At 42.3% G+C, this 12,300-nt stretch overlaps 1 protein-coding gene across 1 annotated transcript; it reads right to left on the bottom strand.

Moving 5' to 3' along the window:
* Window positions 1-2,378: 2,378 nt before the first annotated feature.
* Window positions 2,379-11,100, bottom strand: poglut1 (protein O-glucosyltransferase 1). The gene is made up of 11 exons (XM_066661409.1): window positions 10,967-11,100; window positions 10,338-10,428; window positions 9,851-9,994; window positions 9,633-9,768; window positions 8,254-8,375; window positions 7,698-7,757; window positions 7,386-7,485; window positions 7,050-7,108; window positions 5,705-5,872; window positions 4,294-4,350; window positions 2,379-4,193 (listed from the first exon to the last, which is right to left on the bottom strand). The coding sequence occupies exons 1-11, from the start codon at window positions 11,040-11,042 to the stop codon at window positions 4,037-4,039; spliced, it is 1,170 nt and encodes a 389-aa protein (XP_066517506.1). The 5' UTR covers window positions 11,043-11,100; the 3' UTR covers window positions 2,379-4,036.
* Between the last annotated feature and the right edge of the window lie 1,200 nt (window positions 11,101-12,300).

Genomic DNA, 12,300 nt, shown 5'->3' with positions numbered 1-12,300 from the left:
ACACACATTGGTAGGTGGATTGGCGACTCAAAAGTGTCCGTAGGTGTGAGTGTGTGAGTGAATGTGTGAGTGTGTGTGTTGCCCTGTGAAGGACTGGCGCCCCCTCCAGGGTGTATTCCTGCCTTGTGTCCATCTACATATTAATGAAAAAAAATGTATTATTTTATTTGGCAGAAACAGGCTTCAAAAGAAATGCCATACTGTTATCGTCTGAAAATTTCTATTTTGTGAACTCCCTCTTTAAGCCTTGTGTAAATGTTATCAGTCAACACTAGATGGCCTAGCAGACCAGATCACGTCATTTGGATCTTAACCACCTTTGCCATAACATTCCTTGTGTTTCACTGCCTCCAGATCTAACTATGCTTTGCCTCTATTGCTGATATCGTAAGATCTTCAGGATATTTCTTGACACTGGATATTTGGTGGAAACTACAGTAATAGATCAAGTCGACCCTGGAGGAGATTTCAACAAAAGCTGTATTTCTCAATTATCCACACACCTGGTTCAGCTGCAGATGGACACTGTGTTATAGTGTGAGGAAAAACAGAAGGGCCTTTTTCCTTCTGGAAAAATCGTTTGTTTCATGTTGCCTTGCCAGTTGTTTAGGGACATGTACATTTTCAGTGCCTGCAATAAAGCCAAAATTATAATAAGTCCTTAAAACCAGCCAAGAACACGTCACAACACAACAATCAATAACATACGTAGCTCTAAAGCAGGTGTATTTCAAGAGATGGCCAGTTAATAAAGTGAAAACTGAGTGTATGTGATTTGGCTTTAATATTATCTTCATGGTTATGTTGGTGCTACAGGTAGTCTGGCTGCCATATAACTCCAGGGTCCTAGGGTCCTGAGCTCAAGTCTCACCTCATGTCACTGTCTGTGAAGAATGTGGTGTGTTCTCCCTGTGTCTGTGTGGGTTTCTTCCATAATCCAAAAACACATTAGTAGGTTGACTGGCTGTGTGAAATTCTCCACAGGTTTGAGTGACCGGGTGTTTGTGATGCCCCGTCCAGGCCAAGTGTTCTTGCCTTTCACTCTGTGATTCGGGGTAGGCTCCAGATCCACCACAACCCAAATTAGGATAAAGCGGTTTAAGAGGATGAATGAATGAATGATTTTGTTCTTATTGTTATTATGTAATATATAATTATATAATGGCACGGTGGTGCAGCACGTAGGTGTTGCAGTCACACAGCTCCAGGGACCTGGAGGTTGTGGGTTCAAGTCCTTCTCCGGGTGACTGTCTGTGAGGAGTGTGATGTGTTCTCCCTGTGTCTGTGTGGGTTTCCTCCGGGTGACTGTCTGTGAGGAGTGTAGTGTGTTCTCTCTGTGTCTGCGTGGGTTTCCTCCAGATGACTGTCTGTGAGGAGTGAGGTGTTTTCTCCCTGTGTCCGCGTGGGTTTCCACCGGGTGACTGTCTGTGAGGAGTGTGGTGTGTTCTCTCTGTGTCTGCATGGGATTCCTCCGGGTGACTGTCTGTGAGAAGTGTGGTGTGTTCTCCCTGTGTCTGCGTGGGTTTCCACCGGGTGACTGTCTGTGAGAAGTGTGATGTGTTCTCCCTGTGTCTGCGTGGGTTTCCTCCGGGTGACTGTCTGTGAGGAGTGTGGTGTGTTCTCTCTGTGTCTGCATGGGATTCCTCCGGGTGACTGTCTGTGAGAAGTGTGATGTGTTCTCCCTGTGTCTGCGTGGGTTTCCTCCGGGTGACTGTCTGTGAGGAGTGTGGTGTGTTCTCACTGTGTCTGTGTCGGTTTCCTCCAGGTGACTGTCTGTGAGGAGTGAGGTGTGTTCTCCCTGTGTCTGCGTAGGTTTCCTCCGGGTGACTGTGAAGAGTGTGGTGTGTTCTCCCTGTGTCTGCGTGGGTTTCCTCCGGGTGCTCCGGTTTCCTCCCACAGTCCAAAAACACACGTTGGTAGGTGGATTGGTGACTAAAAAGTGTCCGTAAGTGTTAGTGTGTGTTACCCTGTGAAGGACTGGTGCCCCCTCCAGGGTGTATTCCCGCCTTGTGCCCAGTGATTCCAGGTAGGCTCTGGACCCACCGCGACCCTGAACTGGATAAGGGTTACAGACAATGAATGAATGAAAAATTATAATATTATCTATCTTCTAACATTTTAACATTCTTAATTATATATTTAGATTATTACTTTTTTATTCATTATTTGAAAGCAATTAAACTGCTCAAGACTTAGCATGCTAAATTCATTTAATACATTTATCCAAAATATATTGTGCTGTCTTTTGAACAGTACCTGAAAATAAGAACATTTTTAAAAAGCATATTCTTAAACGATCAATCTCGTAATGTGATTAATCAATCAACAGAATAATCAATCAAGCACATCTTTTGGAAATACAATTTATTTAGTCTCAAAATCAAATATTTCAGCTCATTTAGTATGAAAATGAATATCTGAATGTATTAAAAAAAACACACACACGCTAACAGCGCCGGTGTCATGGTGTTGAATACACATCTTGTTCCAGTTTATTGTTTATTGTACAACGTGATTTGGGCTTTTGGCCCATCCATTACAATTTGGTCAAAAAACAAAACAGATCTAAACACACAACAACATACAGCTAAGGTAATTTAAGAATACTAGAACATATTCAACATTTCAGTGCCAATGTGGCTCTAGATTATAATCTCTATATGAAAGAGTGCAGGTGTGTTTTGCAGGGTGTGGGTGGCAAAATTATCTTCACATCACATTCAAATGTTTTGTGGCACTTTAGTGTTAAATTTTGGCAAATCTACCTACTGATTAACTCTAACTTTACTAGTACTTGTGGTATTCCACAAAGCAGGATTTCTCAAATAGCCCGACTACTTAAGTCCAAAGCTGAGGATTATCCTATTTGATCCTCAGCCCTGTTCATATCGGAAAGGCTTGATGTGTGGTTTATCCGATTAAACCAAGAATATCTGCTTTATCGAGTACCTGTCATTGTTTAAATGAAAACTGCGCTACTAAGATGAGGCCGCACTGTTGTCAATGTTCCACAGGCAGTGGCACGAAAAAAAGCTCATTAAAGAAAGCTGCACTACATCCATAAGGAAGTTCTTTAATAATCCAACAGCAGATGGCAGCATTGCGTACTGTGGAAGTGGCTATGGACGTTTGAGGTGGGGTCAGGGTCTCTCAAGGTCTTAGAACAGCTGTCTTATTTGCATCCGCTTGGCCCCCTGAAATGTTTGAGGGTTACTTTTAAATGTGCTTAATCGCTAGTGTGTCGCTGGTGGAGAGAAACTGGAACTGAGTTTCCAGGATGGTTAACCCAAGAGGAGGGGACTATGTAACAGAGGGTTACCCTTTTTTGGGTATAATAAAGAGCACCAATCAGCTATAAACGGTGGTGTCTACTGGCTCTGCTTTTGCTCGCTATAGTAAACAGGTTCTCATTTATGACCGATTTTAAAGGGTTTTCCAAATTTGGGGATTCTTTTTCTACATTTCTTCAGAATTCAGAGACAAAGAAACAGCTGATTGTTGACTGTAGAGACCTGATCAGACTTTGATCCAGTGGAGATGGAACGAAGTACGCAGAAGGAAGGAAGGAAGGAAGGAAGGAAGGAAACTCGCTCGCTCCCTCAACTTGTGCACTGCATTATCAAAACGTGACATAATTAATAATTGTAAAAAACTGACTGTGAAAAGATCTGTAGACTGCATACAGTGTCTGAAAGAATTAGAAGCTGCAAGAACTGTTTTTAAGCTGCAATAAGGTTTAGTAATAGAGACAGACAGTGCAGGATATAAAAGCTTAAGCTGTGAACAGAGCACTTTGGAGTATGTTAAAGCAGCAGGTGCGTGTTTTTATAAATGCACAGATTGAATAGTTGCAGAGAACCAGTATTAAAGAAGGAGCTGCCTTTACTGCACACACAGAGACACCACACATTGAGCAGTGTGTTTAAGCCAAATTATATGTATCTAACTTCCTAGAGGCCCTAGAGGTGCAGTCAGGGAGAATGGATGAACTGTGGTGTTGAATATCTGGATCTACTGTGTGAAAAGGTGCTGCAGGTCAAAGCTCAGACCTGCTGGCTTTGAGAGTGACCTGCTTGTAGTTGGACTTGCGCTTGGGCTTGTACGTGAGCAGCTTGCTGAAGTCAGTGAGGAGTCTCTCCCAGTAGCAGGACACATCTTCCATACGGAGATGATCCTCAATGAACTGCTGACCCCTGAATGGACACAACACAGTGATGTGACCTCTTATGCTCCAAGTAGGAGGAATGTAAGGCTTCAGTTTAATGTAATTCAGAATAAGTATGGTGTTATTACCTTTTTGCGATGGCCTCTGCTACTCTGTCGTTTTCCTTGACAAACTGCAACAGCTCCCTGTATACACATGCATTTATGAGTAATGTATAAATGAGGAAAATGCCTACAACATTAGTCGACACTACATACGCTTTACTAAATGTTTAAGATTTGACTAAGTCTCACATGAAACAAATTGAGAATATCAGATATGCACCCAATTTGTTTTTAATATGAGATCTGAAATTTTGCCTTGTATTTACTCTGTAAACTGTTCCTCCCACATTTGTGCTTTTCCCGTTTTCTTTCTCTGTAATTAAATGTACATTAGATTTACAGTGATCCCTCGTATTTCGTGGGGGACGCGTTCCAACACCACCCTCGAAAAACTAATTTCCGTGACGCATTTTTTTATGTATTTAATGAGTATTTGGACTTTTAAAACCCTCCCTGTTACTGTTAACAACCCACCCTCTGCATTAAACAGTCATTCTATAATTGCCCACATGTTTATTATATTTAACATTCTAGTAAAGTTCACTCGGATGTGGACATGAACAATACATGTACTGTACGTAAGAAATACTTGTAAATGATATATTGTGTCACCTACAGGTCCAGTCTAACACATGTAAATAATAATAAAAAATACTTTTAATTTACACACCATAAGAAAATGATATTTTTAGGCACCTAGTCTGCGATATAGCGGCCATAAGACCCCTTGAAAAAACCCGTGAAGTAGCGAATCCGCGAAAGATGAACCGCGAAGTAGCGAGGTATTACTGTAAAATAAATGTAATGAGAATAATAGGTGTATAAATTACTCAAATAAGTTTTAAAATGTTTTTTGTGCAACTAACATTTGTAATTCAAATTCTAACATTCTCTCCCTTTTTTCGTTTTTGGGACTGTTGAGTAGAATTGAAAATGACAAGTTGTTAAAAATGGCAAACGAGAAGAATTTATTTGTCACTGCATTTTTCATAATGAGTTCCATCAAGGAAAAAGTGTTACAAAAGCGTGTTCATCGATTGTAACGAAAATTAAACACGAGTTTTGGTTTAGATGATTTAAAAATGGTTATTTCGTATTTCGTAAACGTATTTAAAACTTAACTTTAGGTAATTGTTTAAAAGTAAAATGACAATGTTCTTTTTTTAAAATACTATCCAACAGTTAACAAAATATGAAAAAAAGAGCAGGACAATTATTCGTTACACAGAAACATGTTAGAACTTATTTGTAAACATAATAAATTAATTCTATGGCAGATGTTTGAGGAATCAAGAAAATCTAATTTATTTCCTAAGTAATCTAATAACAGTAAAAAGTCAAAGTGTAACAACAAGTTACAAGTGTGCTCTAAATGTGCTTGTGGTAATCAGACTCAGCAGGTAGCAGATGGATGTGGAGGATGGTGAAGGGTCACCTGAGGTCAGAGAGGTCCTGTTTAACAGGAATATAATGCACCCAGGGCTTGAGCTGAGGGTAAAAGAACTCCACCCAGTCCTCCCCAACATGGAACACCAGCGAACCACAGAGGAACAGGTGTTTGAAACGGAAGCTGGCAGCTACCCCTCGGAAATTAAAGAGGTATCTAACGAACAGAGAGAAGGAATATGTGAATAATTCAAAGATTTAAAAGATGAAAGATTCAGATTCTGAAATCCTTGTTCTTAGCCATAGCTGTAAAATAACATCATAAAGAAATGTGTTTACTGTTTAACTGAAGGTCACACTCACAAGCTGATGGATGTACCTTATTCACAGAAGAGCTTTGGCAAACTATAGTAAAAGCATTTAAACATACACTGCAAAAAAAGAAATCTGAGCATGTAAAATTTACTTAAATCTAGTCTAGCGCAGCAGGTAGTGTCGCAGTCACACAGCTCAAAGGGCCTGGAGGTTGTGGGTTAGATTCACGCTCCGGGTGACTGTCTGTGAGGAGTGTGGTGTGTTCTCCCTGTGTCTGCGTGGGTTTCCTCCGGGTGACTGTCTGTGAGGAGTGTGGTGTGTTCTCCCTGTGTCTGCATGGGTTTCCTCCGGGTGACTGTCTGTGAGGAGTGTGGTGTGTTCTCCCTGTGTCTGCGTGGGTTTCCTCCGGGTGACTGTCTGTGAGGAGTGTGGTGTGTTCTCCCTGTGTCTGCGTGGGTTTCCTCCGGGTGACTGTCTGTGAGGAGTGTGGTGTGTTCTCTCTGTGTCCAATGATTCCAGGTAGGCTCTGGACCCACCGCGACCCTGAACTGGATAAGCGGTTACAGATAATGATTGAATGAATGAATAATTCTAGTCTAAATATCTTGTGTTACTCATTTGAAATAGTCGTAAGAATATAATAAGCTGATTCAACTTATTTCTAACTCATTTTGACCTGTTTTAAATCATTTTATCTACAGAAAGTGTCTTATTCCATTGGCAGATACTTTTGCTTCGTTTAAGCATCATTTTTTGTTAATTTTTGAATTAAGAAAAAGTATCTGCCGCTGGAATAAGACACTTTCTGTAGATAAAATGATTTAAAACAGGTCAAAATAAGTTAGAAATAAGTTGAATAATCTTACTATATTCTTACGACAATTTCCAAATGAGTAACACAAGATATTTAGACTAGCTTTAAGTAAATTTTACTTGCTCAGATTTCATTTTTTGCAGCGTAGTGCCTGTGTTTTTACCGCGTCAATGCCCTAAGCCTGTTAAATGATTAAATAATGTTTTGTAATAGTGTTTTTTTTTTATGTAAAATTCAAATTATTCCCTAAAGGGCAGGATCTTACTTGTATTCACAGTGGTCGGAAAGTGGAATTTCTTTGGCTGGGGGTTTTCCCAGCGTATCCTGTGGGAGAACAAATATATGTGATCATTTCTTGTCTGCCATATTGTCGCTTTGCTCGTCATACATCTAATTAGACTGTAATTTTACATTCCAAAGATCATGGAAAGATGGTTTGTGATGCAGTGAATGGTTTTCTAAAGAACGGGACATAATACAAATCATTTGCCAAAAATATAAACCCTCAACCAGCTACAAGAGAATTTAACAACTCTACAGGAACCACTTCTCTCTTTACTCAGTTTAAACAAAATAGCATAAGTAGTCATTTTTAACAGACCTTCTCAGATTTCCAGGCCTGGTTTTTTGTATACTCTGCGTCCACCAGGTCAGGGTCCTCTCTGGATAACAGGATCAAAGGGTCCCTCTCTGAACTGGTCCTGGGTCAAACAAGCATGAGTTCAGAGACCTACCAGACACCTACTTACCAGCATTCATTCAACCAGCTTTGTAGTTACAGAGGTAGGTAGAGTGTTGAAAGTGGCTAGCATATGGAGGATCTAAAACACTGTAAAAGTTGACGTTTGTTATCTTATAGTCCAGTAAACACGTAAACCTACCTTAAGGAAACAAGAATATTTTTTTGACAAACCTGGAACCTCTGAAGAATCCTTTGGAACTTTTTTTCTTCCAGGGCCATCGAGTTGCTGATCTGCACTCAAAGAAAGAGAGCCATGATGAGAGATTTAAATGATTCTGAGATATAAATTATACACACTAAGAGCCGCATGAGATCAGCACAGAAATGTAGCTAATGTGCCTTAAGTCACACTGGCCATAGTCCTGTAAAAACACAAAGAGCAGTTTACTTCAAATGACCTCATCCAGCTCCACTGTGTCCTATGCTCTTTCTGCAGCTTCTTTAACTTGTCAATGCCTGCAGATGCTTTCCCTGCTGAAGAACCTGCTATTCTTTAGTTCCAGCTGGGAACAAAATCTTCTGTTTAACTAATTAATGTTAATGGAAACACACCAACAGTTGAAACACCAGCACTTGACCTTTTATGGCTGCTGTTTTAAAATCAGGGGTATTCAAAAAAAGTTAAAAAGAAGTGTTGGATGAGCAGGTCACTACAAAGGCAGGGCTAAAAGGTTAAAAGATAACGTCTATTCCTTCTTTTTACTGGATAAAACTGGACAAAACTCACTTTTTCAGGTCATCTCTCATTAGGTCCCATCGACCCAGTCCAGTGGGATAAATAGGCCACACCGCAGGACCTCCTTCCCAAAATGTCCATGCAGGGTACATGATGTCCTTATAGTCTGGAGTCTGACACCACAACAAACATCAAATATCCTGTTACTTCAAATGTAGTCAGCACTTAAAGATCCCCTGCAGTGACAATCCAAGTTTTTCACCTTGTTAACGTGTGCTGCTTTTTCATACCAGAAAATGTATAATATATATTTGTATAATAACTGATGTAAACATTCCGTGCCATGGCTAAACACTGGAACTGTAGTGTTCCAAAGGGAAACCCAAATGAGCAAATTCAGAGAGCCAGGGTTTCTTACATCACAACCCTAAAGAACACACCCTTTCAGCTTATTGGAGTGGGGATTTCAAGATGCAGGCAATTGCTGGAGGTAAGTGGAGATAGGTAAATGTTTAGTTGTTTCTAAGCTACATTTAAGGTATTGTTTAATTTTCCTTATCTGGAAATTAAATTAAATATGTAATTATGAAGAACAGAAATGAGTTGTTGTGGGTTTCATTGATGACAACTGAAGGAATTTAGGATTTACTCTTTGTGAGGGCTTCTTATGACCAATATTCATTCATTAATTCATTATCTGTAACCCTTATCCAGTTCAGGGTCGCGGTGGGTCCAGAGCCTACCTGGAATCATTGGGAACAAGGTGGGAATACACCCTGGAGGGGGTGCCAGTCCTTCACAGGGCAACACACACACACACCTCACAGACAGTCACCCGGAGGAAACCCACGCAGACACAGGGAGAACACACCACACTCCTCACAGACAGTCACCCGGAGGAAACCCACGCAGACACAGGGAGAACACACCACACTCCTCACAGACAGTCACCCGGAGGAAACCCACGCAGACACAGGGAGAACACACCACACTCCTCACAGACAGTCACCCGGAGGAAACCCACGCAGACACAGGGAGAACACACCACACTCCTCACAGACAGTCACCCGGAGGAAACCCACGCAGACACAGGGAGAACACACCACACTCCTCACAGACAGTCACCCGGAGGAAACCCACGCAGACACAGGGAGAACACACCACACTCCTCACAGACAGTCACCCGGAGGAAACCCACGCAGACACAGGGAGAACACACCACACTCCTCACAGTCACCCGGAGCGGGACTCGAACCCACAACCCCCAGGACCCTGGAGCTGTGTGACTGAGACACTACCTGCTGCTCAACCATCAAATCCAGAGATTATCAGGGCGAATGCCAGCATGGAACCCACACTCACATTTTAGGAAAGCTAAAGCTATCATCAAAACATAATAAGAGTGTGTACATGCGTGCAACCCTTAATACCTTGCTGAAAGACAGAACAGGTTGAAGTGGTTGAGACCATCCAGGCACCTGAGGGTAATCTCGCACATTAATGACCATTTCCACATCAGGCAATCGGTCAATTACTTCCAAGATAAAATGCTCTACTCCACTGCACCTGCACACACATCAGTATGACTCTGTTAACACCTATTACACACATTTAATAAACACAAATCTGCAAACAGCGCTGCACCAACCTAGCTGGGAACATGCAGTCCTGTTCTCGGTACAGCTTATGTCCAATAATCTGGTAGTGTGTCCCCACTCCACGCCGCACAGTGTCCAACATCAGGTCCTTATCGATGCCATTTCTGAACGGCAGGAGATCGCCTTTCAGGACACTGGAGCAGAGTGAGGGGAAAGAAGTGAAGACAGATTCTGAAATCATTCAAAGCCAAGGGAATGATGTTACTGAAACAACTAGTCATTTCCTCAACTGGTACTTCTTCTTTTATTAAACCGCCATTGTACTGACACATAGTAGCCAGTGCAGTATGGAATGGTGATCGTGTACTGAACCTTTATGAAGCAGAAACTGTTTCACTTTATGATTTTAGTTCATTTAAATATAGATAGATAAATAGATACTCTTCTAATCCTCATTGGTAATAAACATGCACTGCTCCTTTGTCTTTTACAAATGCAGCCTACCTGCTTTACCTGAAAACCATGCAAGGATGTTACCTGATGTGACAGCTGCAGTTCTCCTGGCTGCATGGCTGGTATATCTTGGTTTCTTCAGAAATCTTTTTAAGATATTTCTGCCATTGTGTTTCTAGTGAATTTAGAAAGACAGAGGTTTTGGACCATGGCACATACTATTGACATTTTCCAAAATAAAAAGGTTGGAAAAGGTAAATATGACCTGGGTGTTTCGGGTAAAAAAAACAACAACAACACAAAAGTCATACGTGGACTTCAGGGGAAAACAATAAACAATAAACGGTACAAAATGGCCGTTATGTGTTTTTGAACGTAAAGTTTTACAGAAAACAAAGTTTAAAACCTGCAAAGTACAAGTGTTCGCTGTAAGACTTTTCTCTCCTATTCGCTAAATAAACGGATAAATGATCCACACTCGTTTAAACAGAGGTTTAATTCGACGGTGCCGACGGAAGCTGAGAAACCGAATAAAGACCCAAGTCTCAATAATTCAAAAAATGGCTAAAGCCATATCCGTTATTAAGGAAACAGACCACTCTATCGGTGAATGAGTTCACCACTGTTTAACTACTTCAAAAGCAACTCAGACCAAACTACAAACCCTCACGACAAATAATAACAACGGGTATAAGACACTATAGAAGTCTTACCTTTATCTGCAAAACTAAACTGAGCTCCAGTGAAGAGGAAAAACAAGAACAGCGTGAACACACACAGCGGCTCCATCTTCTCTGTATCGCTTAGTCGTGTCTTGGACTCGTAAATTCGATCCCGTTCTCCGCCATCGACTTTTTCTGTCTGAATAAGCTAACCGTAAAGGCTTTTCGGTTAAATCCCAAATTACCCGCTACTCACTACGGAGTGCACTACTGTCTCCTGCAGATAAACAGATCATAGCGTAGTCTAAAATATATCAATTTTTAGGGGTATAAGTTAGAATTTCATTACATTCTAAATTCATTACATCTAAATATAGATAAATAATCTATAATAACCAGCACGGTGGCGCAGCAGGTAGTGTCGCAGTCACACAGCCTGGAGGTTGTGGGTTCGATTCCCGCTCCGGGTGACTGTCTGTGAGGAGTGTGGTGTGTTCTCCCTGTGTCTGCGTGGGTTTCCTCCGGGTGACTGTCAGTGAGGAGTGTGGTGTGTTCTCCCTGTGTCTGCGTGGGATTCCTCCGGGTGACTGTCTGTGAGGAGTGTGGTGTGTTCTCCCTGTGTCTGCGTGGGTTTCCTCCGGATGACTGTCTGTGAGGAGTGTGGTGTGTTCTCCCTGTGTCTGCGTGGGTTTCCTCCGGGTGACTGTCTGTATGGAGTGTGGTGTGTTCTCCCTGTGTCTGCGTGGGTTTCCTCCGGATGACTGTCTGTGAGGAGTGTGGTGTGTTCTCCCTGTGTCTGCGTGGGTTTCCTCCGGGTGACTGTCTGTGAGGAGTGTGGTGTGTTCTCCCTGTGTCTGCGTGGGTTTCCTCCGGGTGACTGTCTGTGAGGAGTGTGGTGTGTTCTCCCTGTGTCTCAGTGGGTTTCCTCCGGGTGACTGTCTGTGAGGAGTGTGGTGTGTTCTCCCTGTGTCTGCGTGGGTTTCCTCCGGGTGACTGTCTGTGAGGAGTTGGTGTGTTCTCTCTGTGTCGGTTTGGCTCTCCTCCGGGTGACTGTCTGTGAGGGGTGTGGAGTGTTCTCCCTGTGTCTCAGTGGGTTTCCTCCGGGTGACTGTCTGTGAGGAGTGTGATGTGTTCTCCCTGTGTCTGCGTGGGTTTCCTCCGGGTGCTCCGGTTTCCTCCCACAGTCCAAAAAACACACGTTGGTAGGTGGATTGGCGACTCAAAACTGTCCGTAGGTGTGAATGTGTGAGTGTGTGTGTTACCCTGTGAGGGACTGGCGCCCCCTCCAGGGTGTATTCCCGCCTTGTGCCCAATGATTCCAGGTAGGCTCTGGACCCACCGCGACCCTGAATTGGGTAAGCGGTTACAGATAATGGATGGATGGA

Source organism: Hoplias malabaricus, chromosome 2, assembly GCF_029633855.1.
Source record: "Hoplias malabaricus isolate fHopMal1 chromosome 2, fHopMal1.hap1, whole genome shotgun sequence".
In the NCBI taxonomy this organism is placed as follows: domain Eukaryota; kingdom Metazoa; phylum Chordata; class Actinopteri; order Characiformes; family Erythrinidae; genus Hoplias; species Hoplias malabaricus.
The sequence above is the reverse complement of the archived record's forward strand: the minus strand, read 5'-3'. Positions and strand labels throughout refer to the sequence as shown.

Excerpts from the sequence above, each read along its gene's own strand:
- poglut1 (XM_066661409.1), bottom strand. The coding sequence starts at position 11,042 with ATGGAGCCGCTGTGTGTGTTCACGCTGTTCTTGTTTTTCCTCTTCACT. Across the intron at positions 7,758-8,253 it reads ATGAGAGATGACCTGAAAAA|ATCAGCAACTCGATGGCCCT; the intron begins GTGAGTTTTGTC and ends CTTTGAGTGCAG. Across the intron at positions 4,194-4,293 it reads GCAGAGGCCATCGCAAAAAG|GGGTCAGCAGTTCATTGAGG; the intron begins GTAATAACACCA and ends GTGTCCATTCAG.